The sequence below is a fragment of the Peromyscus maniculatus genome, chromosome 5 (genome assembly GCF_049852395.1).
Source record: "Peromyscus maniculatus bairdii isolate BWxNUB_F1_BW_parent chromosome 5, HU_Pman_BW_mat_3.1, whole genome shotgun sequence".
In the NCBI taxonomy this organism is placed as follows: Eukaryota; Metazoa; Chordata; class Mammalia; order Rodentia; family Cricetidae; genus Peromyscus; species Peromyscus maniculatus.
In genome coordinates this window covers 41,861,181-41,882,913 of record NC_134856.1, presented here as the reverse complement: position 1 = coordinate 41,882,913, position 21,733 = coordinate 41,861,181, and the positions used below count along the sequence as shown (strand labels likewise).

Below are 21,733 nucleotides of genomic sequence, written 5' to 3'. Positions count from 1 at the left end.
GGGCCTTGTGCCCGATGACTACCCCTTCCTCCCTGGCTCTCCCTCACAGACCCTCCCAAGGCATCTGACACGGCCCCTCAGTGATAGATGTAGCAAGGTCAAACTGGAAACACCACAGAGCCTACTTCAAAAGAGGACTGTGAGTCACGTGGACAGTGACATCTACCTGGCGCGGCCCTCTGCTCAGTCGGCGCCCCATCCTTTGCTCCCAGGAATTAGTGAACCCCGTGGCACATCCCCTGCCCGTGCCTGTCCTCCTTGCTACCTGGACGCCTCCCACACTTTACTTTTCTAGGCCACACAGCCCTGATTTCTGCAGGCTCATCAGAGGCTGGGCTTCTCAGCCTTCAGTCATTCCACGGCTCTCCTCTGGCCTCTCTCCAAGATTCTGTATCTTGTTTAAATAATGAAGGCCAACCCCCAGCCCTCAATATGATTTAAGAACAGCCTTGCCTAGCAAAGTAACAAAGGCCTAACCAATACAGACTCTAGAAGGTAAATATTTTCTTTAAAAAAAAAAAAAAATCAAGAAATTCTAATACTGAGCATGGCGTTAAGAATTAGAGGTTGACCAAACAGAATAATTTCTGTTGCTTGTCACAGCATTTCCTGTTAGCGTTGTGGTGGTGTCTGTGAGACTTATCTGCCCAGTCAATCCTCTCAGAAATGCCTCAGCTCCTCCTCCAAAGCCCCGAGCCTTCCTTCTGTCTCATCTCTCCTCTCCTCAGGACAGAGATCCTGTCATCTTGAGAAATGGCCCTTCTCTTCTCTCGGCACTGGCTTTTCCAGAAATAGCACTTCCTGCCCTGGCTTCTTCAATTTGTTCAGCTTTTGCTAAAATGTCCCCCTGCCAGACTACACCGCTGTCCCCCTGCGGACGCTGGCCATGGGCAAGGGGAATGCTGGGAAGAGTCCGCAGGCCCGGTCCCCAGGTGCAGAACAATGTCCACCCTTCACTGCCTCTGGTAACCTTGAGGCTGAGAATCAGGGGTGACCTCAACCAAGGTCCTTGTGACAAACGTCTTTGATGGGTCTTCAACAGAAGAAGGAGGACAAGAACAAGGCAACAGCGCTGAGCGGCTGCCCAAGAAACGGGACCTCAAGACTTCAGACGCCTGGTGCTCAATAAGAAGGGTGCTTTAAAAAGAATAGGGAGAAGAGAAAGAAAAACAGGGTATGAGGATGTTTGCCTTTAACCCTGGCAGAGGCAGGCGGATCTCTGCCAGTTCAGGGCTAGCCTGGTCTTTATAGTGTGTGAGATCCTGTCTCCAAACAGAAAGAAAAAGTGGGGGGAGAGGGGACCTAGTGAAACTCCCTCTGGCAAGCCCAGGGCCAGCATCCTTCTGGAAGAGGGGATGAAGGGTGGTGGGTCTGCTCCCGGAGTGCCAGCGCCATTTCTCCCAGGGAGAAGGCCTGGGGCCGAGGACGGCCATGCACACTACCTGCCCGCTTGCTCTGCCCCTCCTCGCCGCTGCCGCTCCCCTGGTCTTTGGCCAGCTCCTCTGGGTCAGCAGGTGCTTCACTGGGTCCTTCGGCATCTTCAACGGCTTCTTCTGCAAGGTGGGAAAAGCAGAGATGTCAAGGACGAGAGCTGGGAAGGAGATGAAGGACTCCCAGCCACCCCACCCCCCAGGCCCAAGAGTTACCAACCACAAAACACAGATGTCAGGGACTCTGCCCTTCCTGTCTTCCTAGTGGCCCAGAGAGGCTGAGCGTCCGGGGACAGAGTGGCAGTGAGGCTCTGAACAGTACTAAATGTGTGACTGTGTGGTCCTTCCAGACAGGCTCTAAGTGCCTCGCCTGAGCTCTCTCCAAGTGAAGCCGTCCGTCCCTCAACTCGGGCTGGAGACTGGATCAGACCCAGAGGCCAAGTCCTCACTGGCCTGGCAGTGTCTACACACATGCCAGGTGACAACAGAGTTCCTGGAGTCACTTACAGTCTCAAGAGTCACGGAACATCGGTGATAGGTTTTATTGGTATAAGAAATTCTGGAAGCCAGAAGGGAGAGGCAAAGGGGTGAAATCATACAGCGGAAGCGCTGCATCCCAAACTAGGCCAGCTAGGAAGAGGAATGGCTGCCCAAGCTGAGGAGAAGGAAAGACGCTGTGGTGCTGAGGTGGGGGTTAGTCCTCTGTTCTCCTGAGCCGCTGGGTCACCAGCCAAAGCATGCATTTAAAGAGAGGAAGAAGAGGGCTGGCAGGATGGCTCAGCACGCTGCGAACCTGGTGGACTGAGTTTGAGTCCCAGAGTCTCCAGAAAGACAGGAGGAGAGAACCAGCCCCATCGAGTTGTTCCCTATCCTCCAGACATGTGCCTTGGCACAGGCAAACGTGGGTACATCACACACACACACACACACACACACACACACACACACACACACCTCGTTTTTTAAAGACTAAAGCAAACACTCAAGTTGAAAAGCTCTCTCTTTGTGACGAGGAAACTGGCGTGCACCTCCCCGGGTTCAGAAGTGTGAGAACACACACTCCTACCCCATCACAAGAAGCCCAGACCAGACTCAGCTCCCCGGGTTCACAAGAGTGAGAACACACACTCTTACCCCGTCACAAGGAGCCCAGACCAGACTCAGCCAGAGCCAAGACCAGGATAACAGCCTAGATCCCAGGACTGGGGTTCTAGCCAACACCATCACCGGATTCTCCAAACACAAGCCTGCTTTTTCGGTTGTGTTTGGGAGACAAGGTCTCACACTGTGGCCCAGGCTGGCCTCAAACCTACCTTTACGTAATTCAGGTGTTACACCCCTTGACCTCTCCAAACTAACCTCTAAATTCTCTCCCACAGATGGGGTAAAACAGTCATAGTAAATTGATCTTTAGGGGCTTCCAAAACACTCAAGGCCAGAAGGATTATTCTAGAATTGTGTTTTCTTAAGTCTTGTAGAAAGATGATAGAGTATTGACGGCTAGCAAAGTGAACTCCAAGGATGAAGAACGCTCTTCCTTTCTCACCAACAGCAGAGAGCCCCAGAGGCAACTCCACGGGTCCTGCTTACTCAATGTGACCTCGGGGCTCTCTCTATGTTTCCTGTGGGTCTTTGTTGGCTCACTGAACAGCAAAGTTAACAGTCTCCTGACCTCACTCTTAGTTCGAACAGACAAAAATCAGGCATTCATTAGATATACCGCTCAATATCAAAACCGCACATTCTTGTAGAGGAAAAACAATGCTTACACATGAGAAGGGTGAAACAAGTTAGTTGTACCAAAAGACACACGTGCCATCTAACGTCCAGGTAGAATGTTCTCTTACATTTTAGGCTTTTGATAAGACGGTTATAAAATTCATCTTATAACCAACATTAAATTGTGCATATGCACACTAGCTAGGTATATTAAATATGTGCCGTGGCACAAATCACCTGCAGGACTGATAAAGTAACTACATGGGAGAGGGCAGAGCTGGCTCAGTGGGCACGTCTCTCTGGCACACATACCCATCATCACCTCAGATGGAAATAGCTGGGTTCCTACAATCAACAGCTCCCCCTATGGTGATGAACCAGGCACCAAGGCATCTCTCAGCAGAGGCGGTAAAACCTACTGGGCTACCAAAGCCAAGGCCAGCATCTGCAGCTAGCTACCAGGGCAGAGTTCAAAACCATCACCCGGGACCGGTGCCAGTGCTTCGGAGCTGTCCAAGCAATGCCATCCAGGAGACAGAGGCTGTGAAGTGTGAGCTTCATGGAAGCAAGAATATATGAGGAACATGATCCCTCGCTCTGAGCCCACCTAGGCCATGCCTGCCTGCCTTGCCTGCTCCATGCCAATAGAAAACAAAGGTGGCTATGTTTCGAGAAGGTGGGCGGGGGGAGTAAACTAAAGAGGTTACTTTACTTCGGGAGGTTGTTGTTATTATTATTATTAATAATCTTGATTTTTCTTCGAGGTGTAAATCCATTCTTAAGTTTCTGGGCTTTGTTTTATCGTCTGTGACTTATACATTAAGAGAATGCTATATGTGTACTCTAGGAAGAATGGTTAAGGAACTTATGAACAAGTCAGATCCTTTTACGGGGGATCAGTGTCCTCACCCCAGTTTAAAACAACAACAACAACAAAACTCCAGGTCCCATTTAGCCAAATGGGAGTCTCTGCAGTTCCACCTGTGACCTACAGGTGTCGCCCTCTGCATGGCAAGGCCCAGGAGGGGCAGCTGGCTAGGAAGCAGACAAGTCTGAGCTGCCTAACCTGAGCATGTGGAAATAATATACGGCTCCAAGTGAATGGTCTAGTCCTGGGGAAACAAAATAGAACATTCATAAGCAGTTACACCATCTGTCTTTATACCATCATCATCAACAACAGCGAGAGGGGGTAAGGGCTCTTTAAGATGGATGAAAGCCCAGGCTGACACTAACCGGAAAACCGTGAGAGCTGAATACCAAACAAGGTATAGAGAAAAACGATTAAAAAACAGGGCTACAAACTGCAAATCCATCTGGACAGCTTGGGCTTATGATGCCTCGCAGACAGGGTGTGTGTGTCTTCACTGGTCCCACAAGTGTCACGCAAACCCTCTCACCAACCCACAGGGAAGGGGGGGCCACTCTCCTGGCCCCTGGACACGTGTGGTGGCCAGGGGTGCAGCCGCCTCTCGATCTGAACCAGAGCCCGCCCACACAGCTGGGGCAGCCTCTTCCGGGCTGCACATCAGATGCCCACATCGGATACCCACGTGCTGACAGAGTGCGGAACGGAGGGGCAGCTTCCCCCCCCCCCCCTCCAGATCATTCCGACCCTGTGCGGTGGCAACCCGCCGGGGTCATCACAGAAGCCACCTTTCTGTTTTCCTTTCTGCAGTATCAGCTGCCGGACAGACGGTGGGAACAACCCGGGACGCCTCCGGCTGTCGATGGGTTTTATCTGGAAAATTCTGTCCTTCGCTCGGAGGAATAGGTTGTCTTCCTCCAACCAACACTCTCAACAGCCACCACGCCGCCCTCAGAGCTCAAGCAGACACAACACACCTGGCTTTAAGGAAATGGTACGTCACATCCTCACTGGAGCACAGCAGGAGTGCTTTCTCAAGGGTGTGGCGGGGCCTGGGAAGGTCACCCCCACCACAGTCCCAGTCCTCAGAAGAGGGTAGCAAAGCCCGAGGCACCCCAGACAATCCTGGTTTAGAAAGATACCCGAGGAGGAGCCTCTCAAACGCAGCAGGAGCTGAGCTCCATGGTCATGCCCCACTGTGGTCCTCCAGTTAGAGTACCCTCCCGTCTGTCCACATCTTCAGTGTGGAAGGGGAACTTTGTTTTTTTTACCTGAATCTCAGGCTGGCCTCAGACTTGCTGTGTAGTGGAGGTTAACCTTGATTATATAGTCCCCTGCCTCCCCGTCCCAAGTGCTGGGATTGTGAACACGATGGAACCAAGGGCTCCATGCCTGGTAGGCAAGCGCTCCATCAGCAGGAGCTCCGCCATGGCCCAGAAATGGAAGGAAATCTTGAAAACTAACCTGGTCTTCTAGTAGGGCCCTCTGCCTTTCATTGCCACATAAAACATGGCCTGGGGCCTCTGAGCAATCTAAAAATCTATCTTGTTTTGTTTGGTTTCTCTGTGTAGCCCTGGCTGTCCTGGATCTCACTCTGTAGACCAGGCTGGCCTCGAACTCACAGAGATCTACCTGGCTCTGCCTCCCGAGTGCTGGGATTAAAGGTGTGTGCCACCACCAGCAGGCAAGAAACCTACATTTTTACCACGCCCCCCCCCCTTTTTTTTAACAACTCCCCGGCCACCCTTCTCATGGCCGAGCCACCCCAGCCTGCTCCCATGCTCTCACTCCTGGTGAGAGGCCGAGTCCGGCTTGTTGCAAAATCCCTGCAAATAGACAGACCCTAAAGGAAGCAGTTTAGAGTTTTGAGAGGAGGGACCACAGACCTAGAAAAATCTCCCACACATTGCTCTCCCCAGGCCCTGACAATCAATCTCCTGATCAAGGTGACTACAAGATCCTCCTGTGATTTCTCCAGAGGGAGACGCGTGTGTCAGCTGCCTTTCCCATGGGGATTTTAAGAGTTTCACGAACAACCTGGAGGCTGGTGGTGTGGAAGGGGTGCAAGGCGGAAGCCAAGCCCAGAAAACAGCATCATTACCAGGTCAGCGTTCCACCACAGCAAGGCTCCCCAGACACGTCTCCCACGAAAGCATTCCCGTTAAAAAAAAAAAAAAAAGGTACCGTTTCCCCCCAAATAATGGGTCGAGTGACGTGTCCACTGGGGGTATTTTACACATCGCTTACAGGCTTGAAGGAAAGGGGAGTCAATCAATGATTAAGACTAATCCCTCTGTTCCTACCTCTTAACAGGATAATGTAGATTAATTCAAACCTGACAAAGCCCCCACAGTGCCTCGATATGATAGAAATTTGGAAATTCTCCTAAGAATCAGGGTGTCTGTACCCAAGGCTCTCACACGAATGTGTTACTTAAATAACACACCAATCTGTGATCCCCGAAGAATGAAATTGTTCATTCCCTTTTATGGGGGCGGGGGGTGGGGGGGATGCTGGGGAGGGCGGAGGGGGATAAAGTGCGTTTGCCTGTCGGCAGGCTCAAGAGCTGAGAAACATTAGCTGTCATGAACCACAATCAAATCAGGTTTGAAATATTTAGCAGTGGCTTGGAAAATGCGACGGCGAGCCTCTGACAGGCGAGGTGTGCAGACGCCCGCTTTCCATTATAATGGAAATATCAGGCCCGTTCTGAATATGTATAACCCAGAAAAATGTATTGATTTTTCATTCGGCATTAAAAAAAATGAAATAGCCTGCAGCTGTCAAAAGCCTTTTGTTAAAAGCCCATCCCTTCCTGGAATGAGGTTTACCAGAAACAAGTTTTAATTGTATATGGGACCTCTTCTCTGAAAAACAAAATAACCAATCTGCTTGCTTTGAAGGTAGGGTCAAAGCTCTGCCTTTCTCCTGTCTGCCGCCTAATTAACCCAAGGCACGGCCACCTAGGCAGGTGGGAAGCGCCGCACACTCTGACCAGCGGAAGTGACGGAAGTGACGCAGAGGGTGGCGGTCACCAGGACAGTTGGCTGGTGTCTCTGTGGCGGGCAGCAGGAGGGACTTGAGCGACACTCTGTCCTCCTGGCCCTCGTCCTTGGGTGGAGGCCCAGGACTCACAGGCTATAATGCCCACCCCCCCAATGGCTTCTGCTCTTTCAGCCTTGGTTGGCACAATGGCAAGGCGAGGGCACAGCCTAGTGTGTCCAATCCTCTTGGCGCTCTCTTACCGGCGGGAAACCTCTACTGGGTACAGGGCATCATGCAAAGCGCACGTGCTTTATTTTGCAAACGAGGTCAAATCTGCAGCATAAAAGATGACCACTTGGCTTCAAAGAAAATCCCCGTGTTAAAATTCTGATATACAACAGAAACTTGTACCAGGTTGCAATGGGCAACACTGGTCGACGGAAGCTGTTCTGTCCTCAGCTTGTTAATTCTAGTCCTTGTCTCCTCCCCCCAATCTAGTGGTGATGACACAGCAAGCTATGGCCACAAGGGTGGAGCAGAAAACGACGTCATTCTCCCTCCTGGACATGTTGGCGTCTTCCCTGAAAGGTGACCAAAGAAGACATGACCAGTAGGTGACTCTCCAAGCCCCTGGCCTGTGTCTGTAGTGCACAGTCACACTCTGATCCTAGAGAGGCTGCTGAGCAACACTCCCAAACGTGGCCTCTTCCCTGATGACTCAGGGGCCTCCTTCCATCCCCAACAATCTGTCTGGAAGCTGCCTGAGGGGCTGCAATGAAGTATTCTGGGTAATAATTCCGCCACTCCACGAATGTCCCCTGGAAACCAATTGGCCTGCCCACCACAATACAAATCCTTGTTTTCACATCTCTTGTCCTCAGCCTCTCAGCAAAGGGGTACACATCCTCACCCCCACATGGAGAGCGGGGCATTGACACATCTACCCGGCAGTACTTAACCTGAGGGTTGTTTTTTTCTTTAACTGCTGAACAACTTTGTTTGATTTTGTACTCCTTACAGATTCATCAAGGAAAACACCAGCGGGGGGTGGGGTGGGGTGGGGGAGCCCTGGAGGGAGAACACTACCGTAGCCCTGGCAGGAAAGCCTAAAGGCAGAGCCAGAAAGCGGCAGAAGGGGGCTCCCTCCCCAGGGCACCACTGCCTTGACCGCTTCTCATGCCCTCTGCCCGCAGGGAGAACTGTCAGGACTCGGCCTAGGATTCCTACGCATCATTTTCTCACCTTGGAGGTTGAAAAAAAGTAAAGAAAAAAGAGACTAGTCAAACTAATGACACGTTGTTTATACAAAACCACCTTCTCGGAGATGACGTTTATAAACACATTCCAGCCCACCAGAAGCCAGGAGGACATGGACAGGAAAGGGCCGGGGAGAACACGAATGGGATCGGCCATGTGCCCACTCTCCAGTGAGAGGCTGCTTCTCCTGTGGGTCTTTGAAGTGACGGTTTAACTCAGCAATTCTCTGCTCTGTGCAGGGCTCATTCAGCCAAGACACCTGGGGGCCACACCTGGAGTTTCTGGATGCCACCTGAAAGGCTTAGGTGGCTTAGGTATAGGGCGACCACCCTCCCAGAGGCCTCTCAGAAAAGCTCTGTGGAAGGTGGACGATGAAGGAATCCAGCCTCCTCGCCACCGCCCTGACCTCCTTTCCCCACCCCCACCCCCGCCGACCTGCCTTTTGGCATCGGGCTGGAAGAATCAACACTCGGAAGGCAACTCTGGGTGTTATTAAAAATGACTAATTGGGGGATAGAGGCCATTTATGCTTTTGTATATCTGAAGATCCTGCCGCTGTTTACAGAAGCGAGAAAAATGGGGATTGGGCAGCAAGAAGCATCCTGGGGAGGCTCCTCTCCTCGCCTTCGAGCTGACTGCACTGAAGCAGCCACGGGACAGAGTCCTCGTGGGTCCGGAGCCCACGGCCTTGCAGAGCAAATTCCCCTCGCGGAGCCGTCCCTTCTGCGGGAGCAGCACTGAACGGAGTGAAGAATGCTGCCATTGTGTGGCCAGGACGAGCCCTGCCATTTTTCCTCCCCCAGGCAAGGCCACTTGGTCATTTGAACTGTTTGTCAAAACCACACTAGAATTAAGGGGGTGGGTGGGGGTCAAGAGAGGAGAAAAAGGGAGGAAATGCCGGGAGCCTGCGCGGCACCGGGTCCCATTTATCTGCGGGCTCAGTGAAAGCACCTGGGCTGCCCCCTGCAGAATCCCAGAAAGGATGAAAGCGGATGTGCGGGGACAAAGCACACCGAACCGATGTGCTGCGGACTCGCCTGGTGGCTATTCACCGGGAAGGTTTCAAAAAAATAAAATAACTAAGAGGTGTGAGTTCCAGTTTGTAAAATACCAGCCCAGCTCTGAAATGCTCTCCGAACGCACAGTAAATAAGAAGCCCGGCTCCAGCCCAGAACTCGGGAGGAAACTGAGTTCAGCGGAGATTAGTTCCCTGGGCTCTCTACATACAGGGCTTCTTTCTGGCTGTGGCTGCTACTTTCACACATGAAATGTAAAAAAAAGGCAAATTCCCTGAGCATGTTTGTAGCGGAGCGTGATGTGATTGTGTTGTCATTTATGGGAAATAATCGCAGACCCATCTCTCCCTTTCCCCCCATTTTCCAGTCCAAATAACCATGAAAAATTACACTTCAATGTCAGTGCCACGACAAAGGAGAGGCACTTTCTGGGAGCTCAGTGGATTTGCAGGGTTTTTGTTTTTGTTTTTGTTTTCTTTTCTCCTTTCTTTGGGGGGGAAAAACTTAAAAATAAAAAAACAAAAAACAACAAACAACAACAAAAAACCAACCTACCTACCTACCTACCCCTTCAGTCATACTTCGTTTAAAAATGTGATCTAACAAATGCATTTTGACACGTATCTTTCTCTTGCTCTCCTTTCTTTTAAATGACAACTTGCACAGTTTAACCTCACACCAAACTGGAATATTCTGGAAAGTAGGGGCAGACAAAACAGAAGGTCCTTGATACCAAGAGAGGTGCCCCTCTCTGGGCAGTCAAAAATAAAGTCACTGGGAGAAGACACTGATTCCAGCTCAGCATGCTACTTGGGAAGAGAGGGCAGAGGCAGGGGGTTGCCAGTCTGCAGGACATAGCATCAAGAAGGAAGGGTCCCTGGAGCTGAGGGAGAGATGAAGGTCTAGATGGAAGCAGGGGGGCGGGGGGGGGGGGAGACCACACGACGACTTTATTTCATTCATCAGCCACCAACCAAATCATTTCACAGACTTGAACACATCATCCATAAAGTTTGGGGGGGCAGGTGTCAAAATGAGGAGTGCACAGCCACAGGAGGGATGCAGATGGGGAGCCTTGTGGATGGGTACCAGTTCCTTCCTGCCTGCCCCCTCTGCAGAAAGGGACATTTTTCAACAGAAAAGATCTGCCTGAAAGCTTTTTAACATTCCAGGTGTGAGGCCTGGGCAGTCCTCACAGCATCTGTCTTTCAATAACACCCTGCTTCAAATAAACACTGCCAAGCCTCCATGGTTGAAGGGGAGAAGACAAGATAGATAAACACACATGAGTGATAGAGTAAATTAAAGTGTGCGCGCGCACACACATACACATACACCCCCCCCCCAACGTTTTCCATTATAGAAGACTAGCGTGGCCTTCAGAGTCAAAACTGACTTACTGGAGAGAGCGAGCTTGTACTTAATGCAGAAAGCCGGGGCTGGGGGGTGGGGGTTATGGGTGGGGGGTAGGGATGCCTGTAAGCATACTCAGGCATCTGTGTCCAAATGAAGGTGTGTGGGAAATGAACAGGATGTACCAGAAATGATATTAAAGGCAGGTGATTAGAACCTAATGGGCATACGCAAAAACCTTGAGGGATGGCTCTCATGACGGGAACAGCGGCGATGATGGATGCCACACGTACAGGAACCAGAGCACGGCGAGGGAGGGCGGGAGAGGAGAGCTGCTGTGCAGACCCGGCGTGTTTACAGGACCAGGGGAGGCACGAGCTGACAACGCCCAAGTGAATTATGGACTTTTTAAAAAGCAAATTAAGAGAGCAAAAGTAACAGGTAAACATTTTGTTTCCGACCGCTGAGACAAATAGTACAAAATGGAGAAAAAACGGAACCCTGACTGCAGATGCCTGAGCCACAGGGCACACAGATGACAGACCTGGATGCGACGCCCAGCTTGGTTGTCTGTCACCTTACTCTCAAGTCCATCGTGCCTGAGGAGTCTAACCCTTCAGAAAGCAGCTTTACCCCCATGAAGTGAAGGACTCAGACGAAAACACTGGTTCCCTTCCACCAGCGGATGGCAGAGCAGCGAGGGATGTCAATGAGCTGCTTCTGCAGGATCGTAAGCCACTTACATGGACAGCTGGTAAAACAAGCTGATTCATAAAAACAGAGCACAAACAAAGGCTCACACTTGCCAAACCAAATCTGACAGAACAGAAATCGGGCCAACTTCAGTGGGATTTCACCCAGACAAACACTGGCGACACTCACTGCTCCTCCTTGGGGCAGACCCAAGTGTGTGCAGAGGAGGCCAACGCATTTGCGAGGCACCACATGACACAACGCAACAACGCCAGACACGTGGACAGGCAGACCCTGGAGGTAACCTACAACAGACCCCTCCATCTCCAAGCACCCGGAGAACCTTCAAAGAACCGTAACAAGCAAGCAAAGAGGCCAGCTCTGGAAGGAGATCTTATGGTCAGCTCTGACATTCGAAGACACGCTGCCACGTATGAAGTCAAAACCCAGGTCATCTCTCGAACCATCAAGTCTCTAGTTCGAAGCAGAGAGGCGATATGGGAGCAACAGGTTTCGGTTGACAATTCCCAAGAGAGTTGAGGGGAAGCAGGAAACTGAGGTGCAGGGGAAAGTCAAATGTTTTCTGGCTCAAGCACATTCCTGCACTAATGGGGACAAGCGGATGGGATGCCTAAACTGTCGTTCCTGACATGGCAGCTTCTGCCGTTCTTCTGTGCCAATGGGAGAAAGAAAATTCCTGGCTCCCCTTTTGGAGGAACTTTGAAAGCCATACCAGTAGTTCTACCGGAAGTCTGTCTTTGTTTTGCTTTGAATTTGGATCCTATACAATAAAACAGTAATTTTCTAGGATTTAACGAAATGCTAATCCATATCCCTTTCACAGAGATGTTAACCCACAGCAGCTCCTCCTCTAGTCTCCGGGAGGTAATGTGTTTTAAACCAAGCCTTAAGGTTCTGTTCATCATCCAAGGGGGGAAAAAGGTTCTGTTCATCTACTTTGGTTTTCCTCTTAGAAAGAGCTGAGGAGATCTAACGGCAGGCAGGTTAGGCATGCTTGAAAAGCAACGGCTTCCATTCCCTGTCCCTGGTGTACACAGCACTACATCTCAAAGCACTGTGACACGGGCGATCATCAATCACAGCAAACATTACAATCGATGGTGGCCCAAACTGAGGCTTACATGTGCTACACTGGCGGGGTCACTGGAAGACTGGACCCTTGACACCAAAGACCAAGCACAGCCATGAGGCGGGAGATGACTTGGGTAGAAAAGTACAGTTTTATGACAAAGAACTGGTACTTAATACAGATATAACCCATCTATGGAGGTTTGTAGCACCAAATTACATTAAATTTGGGGTGCAGAGATCCTTCTCCGTAAGCAATGGAACAGGGAAAATGTTCTAGAACTCTACTAACAGGGAAACCCTTCACACAGGATCCTCCCCACTTTTTCCAAGTGCAAGATAGATCCTTAGCACACAGAGAGCAAGGAACAGAGACCGCAGGGCAATCAAAGGTTTTGTTTCACTGTCTGGCATGGGCTTGTAGGAAGTGAGGGAAATAAAACCAGCCAAACGTTCAATGCGGTATCGGTGATGTCGGCGCCCAATGAAGCAGACAGATGAAGTGAATCCCCCACCCCTTATCAAGAACCCCCTCTCAGTACAAAGGTGTGTGTCGGGGGGATTGGATAATAATCAGTGAGGGAGAGAAACAGAGCAGAGTATGTTAAAATGAAGACTATGGGTCTAGAGAGAACATGGTGGTTGAGACTACTTGCTGCTCTTACAGATGATTGATTGGGGTTTGGCCCCCAGCACCCTACCTGGTGGCTCACAACTGCCTGTAACTCCAGTTCCAGGAATCCAATGTCCTCTTCTGGCCTCCATAGGCACTCAGTACACATATATACATGCAGACAAACACTCATACATGTACAATAAAAGCACATCCCCCCCCCCCCAATTACATATATGCTATGAAAGAGACAACGCACTGGTTTCTCCCCAAAGGGGGCTAACCTATGAATTGACTCAGCTACGAAGTTCGCTCAAGAACTTCGGTGAAAAGTCGGAAACAGGAAATATCCTGAGAGAAGAGGAGACACTGGGCCTTGGCAAAAGGCTGTGGGAAGAATGCAGACAGCTGAGAAGGTGAAAACTGTTGCCCAGCTGCAGGACTATGTATGTAAAGTTTAGGTAGCCGCATTTGAGGTAGAGCAGAAACCAGAGGTGTTCTTTCACATATAGAACATTTCAAAAAGGGTAAGGAAGCAGGGGGGTCCAAACAGGGAGACAACACGTGTTGTTCGAGTGTAAGACCCTACGGAGGGGAAAGGGCTGTTGGCAGAAACCTGGTCACCCAAGGGCTCTGCGAATGTTCAAAGGAATCTGGTTGGAGGAAGTGACCTTGAGAGCCTTCCTTTTACAGACTAAGAGATGGATGGGCCGGTGGGGGAGCACACAGGAGGAGGGAACACATGGGGGGAGGTGGGGGGGTGGGCAGAGGGGGGTAGTACTCAAGCCAAGCAAAGGTCATGTGACCAAGCAAAGGGGCTGGCCACCTTGTTCCCCCCTCAAAGACTGCCGCAGGGAGACAGAGAGCCTCAAGTTGGCGCTGCAGCTGTTCTAAGCAATACCCGACTCTTCTCAATTTTTTGGCATCAAAGACAAGCAAGAATAAGAAGCAAGCGTACCAGAAACAGAACCAAAAGCCCGCGCTCAAAAACAGAACTGGCCCCTAACATCCCAGACACCTGTTTCTAGGCCAACGGTATACTGCTCACTCCCTGCCCGGCGGTAAAATGACAGCCCAGCTCTAACCACCAGGCTCAAAGCCAGGGCAAAGGGCACTGATGTGCTTTCTCTTTCTGCCCACCTCTCTTTTTCCTGTCTCCTTCCGGCTCTCTTCTGGAAGGGTAGAGCCCAGGAACATTCTAGATCGGGGCCGAGTCCGAGGCGTTGGTGACAGGACGGCTGTCACAGGCCCGAGTCCCAGCCACAGAGAGCTAGCAGAAGCCACGTAATTGCTTTCCCCCTTGCACTAATAAGCTTTCAGCAGGGGAAGAATTCAGCTTCCTGTAGTCAACAGACCCTTTTTTCCCTGCCTCTCCTCACTCCAAATAATCTAAAGTGACTGCAATTTCAGCCCTGCCTCTCCGGCATTCAGCTCCACCGGCCGGGGTCAGAAGGTGTCAAGTGAGGGCCTGCCTCTTCTCTTCTCCTCTGCCTGCACGCCACCCATGCTTCTTAGTCACTGAGGCAACCTTCCTCCCGGGCCGGCCATTATGTGGGCAGCGCAGGGGCTCCACACTCTAGGAGATGTCTTTCATGGCCCAGACAGCGCTGGAGGGAAATCTCTAGGCGGTAAACTAAGCAGCAGATTCGCAATGGCCAATCTCAGATACCGGTGGGTGACCTAGGCTGCTGGTTTTACAAAATGCATGGTAGTGAGATGGCCGTGTGTGTTCAAGTGGGTGGCTGCTCGTGGGGTTTTTGGTTTAGTTTTATGAAAATGATTTCCACTCCTAAATTCTTTTGTGTGTCTGCTTTTGTGGGACAGGGTGGTGGTGTGCGTGTGTGTGCGTGTACATGTACGTGTGTGTGTGCGCGTGTGTGTCTGTGTGTGCGTGTGCGTGTGCGTGTGTGTACATGTGGAGGCCAAAGCCACTGTCTGATATCTTCCTCAGTTGCTTTTTTTCCACCCTATTTTTCAAGACATAGTCTCTCCCTGAAGTCAGAGCTCACCCTCAGGCTAGACTGACTGGCTGGCTGGCTGTAGAGACCTTCCTGCCTCTGCCTCCCCAGCACTGGGAACAGAGGTCCGTGCCTCTCGGCGCCTTGCTTTCATACGGTTTTTTACATGGGTGCTGGGACCGGAGCTCGGGCTTCCATGGCGAGCACTTTACCCACTGAGCCACGCCCCAGCCCTCTGTCTCTAAATCCTTTTCTGAAGACCGTGTTAAGTACTCCTGTGGTCAGTCTTCCCACACTGAGCTCCTTGTCGCATGAGCTGTGAGTGGGTGGATGACCGGGACAACTGCCCTGCTCATTCCTCGCCTCGTTTCCAAACACAACTTCCGTTAAGCAGGGCCGCAGCGGCGCTTCCCCTCCGTGGCTTCACACAGAGAGATGGAAAGAGCGACAGAGGACAGAGGTGTGGGGAACCAAGACGGAGGCCACGGTGGACGCCTGCCCTGCGAATGCATGGAAAGAGGGCCATGTACAGACACACAAGGCTTCCTCCGGGAGACACGGCACCAAGCGGGAGACTCAGGCAGGACCGCGGACATCGGCGCCCTTCTCCTGGCCACTGTACCCAGGGTCTGTGCAGGCTGGAAAGGGGAGGGAAAAGAGGACCTGTGTCTGTACCCACAGAAACACCTGCACCCCACCCCAACATGTGCAAACTCGTGCCGTGCGCCCTCACTCCCGGCTGCAGGCAGGCCTGTGATGGGAATTTATTTCCCTCAATTAGGAGCTCTTGTCTCCAGTCTCAGTTCATCAGCATGGTGCAGCCGAGTCAATGAAAGGCTCCACAATGAAGTCATCACATGCGCGGGGATGTCCGCTGGGCTGGCAGGGCTGCAGCCACACCCAGACAGGACAAGCCACGTAGGCACTCCCCCTTGCCCCACGCTGGTGACCCCACACGCTCCCCCCCAAACCCCCCATCCATGGAGCCTTGTGCTCCTGGGGTCATTTTCTCTGACCTGATCACAAACGCCTTCACTGCAAAGTGAGAACACAGGCCGCTGGCCGAGTCGAGTGGGGGTGATCAGAATGGCTGCGGATGGTCTCCGTTTTCACCGCTACCATGAGAACCAGTCCCACGCCCAGCAAGGCAACGTCCGCTTAACTCAGTACCCGACCGTGGAGGTGACAGTAACTCAGCACCCACTTGGCTCAAGTCACACCATCAGCAGTCCCATTCCACGGATGAGGAAACTGAGGCTGAGAGAGGCTGAATGACTGGTGGAGGGTCACAGGCTGGGGGCTGACAGGGCTGACGCCAGGGGACAAGTTTCTAGAGGTTATTTTTACAGCCGCCACTGTGAGCTTCCCAGGAGAGCTTTCCGCTGTCGTCTGCCCGTTGGTCTGCCCGTTGGCTGTCCAGGGGCCTGAGGCACCTACCGGTGTGTGGGCATGGAAACTCCAGCTGTGAACAGGACACAAGGCAGGGGCAGCTGCTGTGCAGGGGAGGTGGGGGGAGAGTAAGGCCGCTAAGAGAGGGGCGGGAAGGGAAGCCAGGGAGGCTGAGGGAGGGGGCCAGGTGAGTCCAGACCTGTGCGGCCACGGTGGGAGCCGCGGAGGCTGGCCTGTCATGCGGGAAGCACAGAGGTCCTGGAAGGGCTAGCCAGCTACAGGAGCAGGGACGGAGGACAAGGGTCACAGAGGTCCTGGAGGCCAACCCTGCAAGGTCTTGTTGGCCACCGCAGGGCTGGAACACACCAGGCACTTCTGAAGAGGCTGGCACAGCATGTCCTCCCACGGGCCCACACGACCTCGGACCTAGCTAGCATGGCATCTGGCCTTGGTTGTCACCCTCTCCTGCACAGCAGAGGACTGTCCGTGGGGTGGGGATGGGGGGGGGCGGCATTCTGCATGTTTCGCAAGGTGGCCCTGAGAGGGAGTTCCAGCAGAACGGCCACTGTATGCCTACAAATGTGTGTGTGTGTGTGCGTGCGTGCGTGCGTGCGTGCGTGTGCGTGTGTGCGTGTGACAAAGCTGGCTCCGTGGTGAAGAACGGCACGGGGAGGGGGTTCCACCACACACCCCTTGCCATGTGCCGTGCCGCGGCGCTGGGACAGCAGCTTGACACCCCATGAGCCGGAGACGGTCACGTGAACGCCAGGCTCCAACGCAAGCCACCAGAGCAGAAACGCCAGGGGTGGAAGGCCTCGGGATGGCAGCAGGGGACGGTGATGGCACAAGTCAGCTCCGGTGATGGGTCCTTTTGTGTGTCCCTTCCCTAAAGCCACAGCGCCTGTGACGTAACAGGAGCCTCCACCGACTTTCTACACTCAGGGCACTCGGGGACATGCAACGCAAACTGGTGGCTGGGGGGAGGGGGGTGACGGACGGACTGTATTTTCTCAGATCTGTGCTGGTGTGGCTATCTATACGTCTGCTTACTGCACCGAGGAGGTGCCTCCCCTAGCGACCCACAATCCTGTCTGCAGCTGGCTCCACAGGCCTCCCTCTTCCATGCCTTAGGGCTGCGGCTGGCTAGCCAGGCTTTGGTAGAAGCGCCCCCCCCCCCCTCACTATCCTCAAGCCGTGTGGGGCCCTCATCTGGGCCGGCCAGCTCACTGTTGCTCTAGCCAAGATGGGAGCCGAGGTGGATCCGGGCCAGGCTGGGGTTAGGGAGGTGAGAGGCAGGTAAGAGTGACCACCACCTTTCCAGGTCTGTCAGGGCTGGAGCGAGGGCAGGGAGACAGGGCCGCCAGCCAGGGCAGGAGAGGGAAGGCATGCCTCCGGGGCGGGGGGGGGGGGTAGTGAGAGATGGGGCAAAGGGGGAGCAGCCAGAGGGGGGAGGACTGGAGGAACAGGAAGCAAAATGGGGCCAAATCCATCCCAGCTTAAAAGAAGGGCTAATGTGGGTTTCCTCATTGAGCAAAAGCCAGAGGAGGAGGCTGGCCAAGGCCAGGCTCCACCCCCTCCATTTCATTTCATCCAAACTGTGTTTGGGGAAGGGGCCAGGACAATTATTGGAGCCCTAACTTGGCTGCTTCCTTTTACAGTACATTTCCCAGAATAAACTACCCCAAGACTTCATCCATCTCCAAAAAAGGCAACCGCTAAAATCCTTCTGTCCGGGCCCTTACACCACACGGGCACAGTCACCCTCCCCTTCTGGACTTTTGGGGCTGGGGAGCAGAGGAAGCCAAGGGGCCACTGCTTAGGTCTGGCTCTAATCGCTCTGGCCGATGCTCTGCGGTGTGGGGGGCTGATCCCCACACTGAGCAGTTAGGAACTTCCCAAATCATTAACCTTTCTCGGAGTGCATTGTACTGGGAGGTGCTCCCTCCACAGCCTATTCAGGAGCCCTATTGATCCACCACACACTCGGTGCCTTCAAAGTTGTTTATGATCAATATGCAAATTGCTCATGGCATTGATCTAGTATTAATTTTCAATTAGGGAATCCACAAGGGGTCTCTGAGGGTCAATACCTAACAATGCACAGGAAGCTCTGATGCAGAGAGCCAGGGCCTGAGGCTGCTAAAAGCTTCCCTGAGCCACCTCCTCCTGGTGCCAGGCCCTCTGAGCTGTCACTGGTGCTTGGCTCCTTGGGTCCCCCCTCCTAAGGCAGACCCCCTTCGCTCTGCAACCTCTCGGGCTGGATTCGTGGCTGCTGCCCTGGGCCGCCACCACCACCCCCGGCCAGTGCCAAAGGAACCCTTTGTAGCCTGCTAGGGCTCTGTCCTGACATCCGCCCTTCTGAGCTGATGCCCCCAGACATGCCTCCTCTGGTCCCCGGCTCCCCGTGCCACACCCTGCCCAGACCACTCTCTCCCCCGGCTCCCCAACCACACATACCTTCTTCCTCCCTCTCTCCCTCTCCCTTGTTCCTGCTTAGTCACGGAACGTCACCTTGGCACGCTGCCACGGCTGGAGCTGGCGAGCTGCACAGTCCCCAGAAATCTCAGGCAGTCAGGCAGGGCCGCCAGGCTGCCAGGTTATGCTTGGCAGACACCCACCTCACTGATGTCATCTCAGAACACCAGGGGAAGGGAAAAGGGCCCGGCTTCAGGTCCACTGCCTCTCCTTCCTTTCCTCTAGCAGAATTTTTTCTTCCGAATGAAACATGGGGGTTGGGGGAAGGTTAATTACTTCACCAACCTCGTTCATGGTTCCCAGAAGAGGCCATGGCCCACTCTCCGGGAGCACAGGGTAATATGCCTGTGAGCTTCGGATTGGGGCGTCCCCAGGGAGAGCATGCCTAGCTGGGACCAGAGTGACCTGGGGACTCGGCCATTCCATTCCGCCCCTAACAGCCCCTTGGAGACCCTTGTGGGAAGGCTGTTCAGCCGAAGGGCTGGAAGAAAAATTCAGAACCAGTCCCCCTCCACAGGTGTGGGCTCTGCTGCACACTCCAGTGTTGGGGCTCAGCAAGCTGCCAGAGTCACCTCCGCAGGGGACTGGACTACCATGCCTACCCTCTCCATCTGGAACGCTCTCCAGAGGGCCACCACCTCTTCCATGGAGCTTCCTGAACACCCAAACCATGCCACACGGGTAGTCATCTGCCCACTGTCTGTGATGCCACTCATTGGGCTAATCTGTGTGAGTTAGCTGGCCGGGCTAATTGGTTTATGGATAACATTAATTACCATGTTGCTCATTAATGGATGAAATCTTTATTGGTGCCATTGATCAGCAGACTTGTTTAGCTGGCCTCCTAACCAATGGCGGATGTAACAAGCTCTATTATTGGCATATCAATTAATGCAATCAATTCCTGGCCAGCGGCTGCCATTCGGTTTCCTACTTGTCCAGGGATAGGAGACAGAACCATGTCCGGCATGCCTACACTTGAGGTCCCCAGCTGTCTACCGAAGCCCCGGCTGGTCTGGGCACCATTCAGGGCTCACCTAACAACAACAAAGTTTTTTACCCCCAGCACTTGCATTTGAAACCCATCTTCCCACATTCTAGGGATGACAGAAGTGTTTTGTCCTGTCCGGAGACATAAGGCAGAAGGAGGTGTGGAGAGACTGCCATAGCGAACGGAAGGACTAGGAAAGTAGGGTGTCTCTAGATAAGGGACCAGCAGAAGGGTCTGATCCCTAGGCTGGAACCTGGTAACCATAGGGCCAGCATGAAAGCACCAACTCCCGGGCCCCTCGAGGGTTCTGTCCTAGGGTGCTGGCCTCTTCAAGCCTGTCATACCTGCTGTCCACATCCACTCATCTCCAGAGACAACAGGCCTGGATGAAAAAATTAGCACCTACATCTTACACCCTGAGCTCTGGTATAGAAAAGGACTTACCACATTAGGAGCAGCCACTGCCCATGGGCGTCACGTGACCAGTAAATCCACGTGCATAAGCAGAGCGCTGCTGTTTCAAAATAGACACAATAAATCAGTTCAACCACACCTGTGTTACTGCAGCCGCCGTGAGAGGTGTGGCTCGGGGTCGCGGTGTGCGTGAAGGGGCACCGTTGTAGAAAAGGGCTGGGGAGCTGCAGACATGGGGGTGTGCGGAGTCAGATCTGGACCCCATGTACTTCCAGTAACTATGAATGCCAGGGAGTTACCATGACAACAGAGGGGTTGCTTTAAGAGAAAACATGGAGACGGCCTAGCTCTCAAGACATGGTCTTCAAAGAACTAACTGGAGTTCACCCCCAAAGCAAGCACTTGAAATATTATCCCAGGCCTGTTTCTAAAATGTTTAAACGTGTTTTTAGAAAAAAAATTAAATCAGAAAAGGAAGAAATGAGTGCCCCACTCCACGGTGCTAACACTATCTGGAAACTCTGCAAACATGAGCTGAGGAAGAGTTTGTACAAGCGACAAAAGCCAGCGACAAGAAGATGTCACGGAGGAGGAGAGCAGCCTCTTCCTGGGCAGTGACAAAGCACAGGAGCTCACTGAGGCTATGGGGAGGGACATCATTTTTAGCATTTGAAAGCACAGCTCGGGACTTTTTGGATAAACACTGGAAATGTTTCCTTTCGTTTATAAATAGAAAGTGACTTTTTCCCCCCCAAGTGGAACATCAGCACTTCCAGAGGAGAGTCCAGTCCTGAGCCAGGGCGATGCCCCAGCAGGTGTCAACCGGAAAGAAGCAAGCAAGAGACTCTCTACACAGGAGAAGGCTGCATTCCACACAGAGGTCACCTGCTGGGGATGACCGGGAGCCGCCCAGACAGGGGCCCTTCATCAGCTACTTGACACTATGGTCTTTTTCCCAGGAAAAGCAGGCACGGGCCTTCCTATGGCAAAAATCCCAATGTTCTTCAAAGAGTAAACCGTGTCTGAACTGCTCTCAGAAGCCCCAAAATACTATGAGTTCCACGTGTTTTATTCTGACTTAATCTTAAATGCTGAAATAATAAAGCACATGCGAATGTGTCCAGCTTTAATTCGATGGTGGTCATTTAAATAACTGTATGGCCAAGGTCACAACTTTTGTTAGGAACTCTGCTTAAAACACTCATACTTTGGCCTAATTGAAAATTCACTGGAGATTGCGAATCAGGTTACTTCAAACCACTACCACTTGGAAGTACTTCTGTGTGAATGGGATTTATATGATAACAGACTGAAACACCAATGCGGAAGTAAACCAGCAGTGTTATCGATACAATTTAACTCCTTCTGTAACTCTTCGTTTAGATCACGGTGAGCTGCCTCTACTTTGTTCTCACTTTCTGACATGATGAGTACACGTGACAAATATGAACTTCTACAGTTACAGAGATTTTTAACAACACTG

The 21,733-nt window shown here is 52.4% G+C and overlaps 1 protein-coding gene across 4 annotated transcripts in view; it reads right to left on the bottom strand.

Moving 5' to 3' along the window:
• Zfhx3 (zinc finger homeobox 3) overlaps nucleotides 1-21,733 on the bottom strand; it is a 256,316-nt gene that overhangs the window by 43,801 nt on the left and 190,782 nt on the right. For all 4 annotated transcript variants that reach the window (XM_076572127.1, XM_006974131.4, XM_076572129.1 and 1 more), the window contains one exon: nucleotides 1,443-1,553. In XM_076572127.1, coding sequence (XP_076428242.1) covers nucleotides 1,443-1,553 — 111 coding nt within the window. The remainder of the gene's footprint in view (nucleotides 1-1,442; nucleotides 1,554-21,733) is intronic.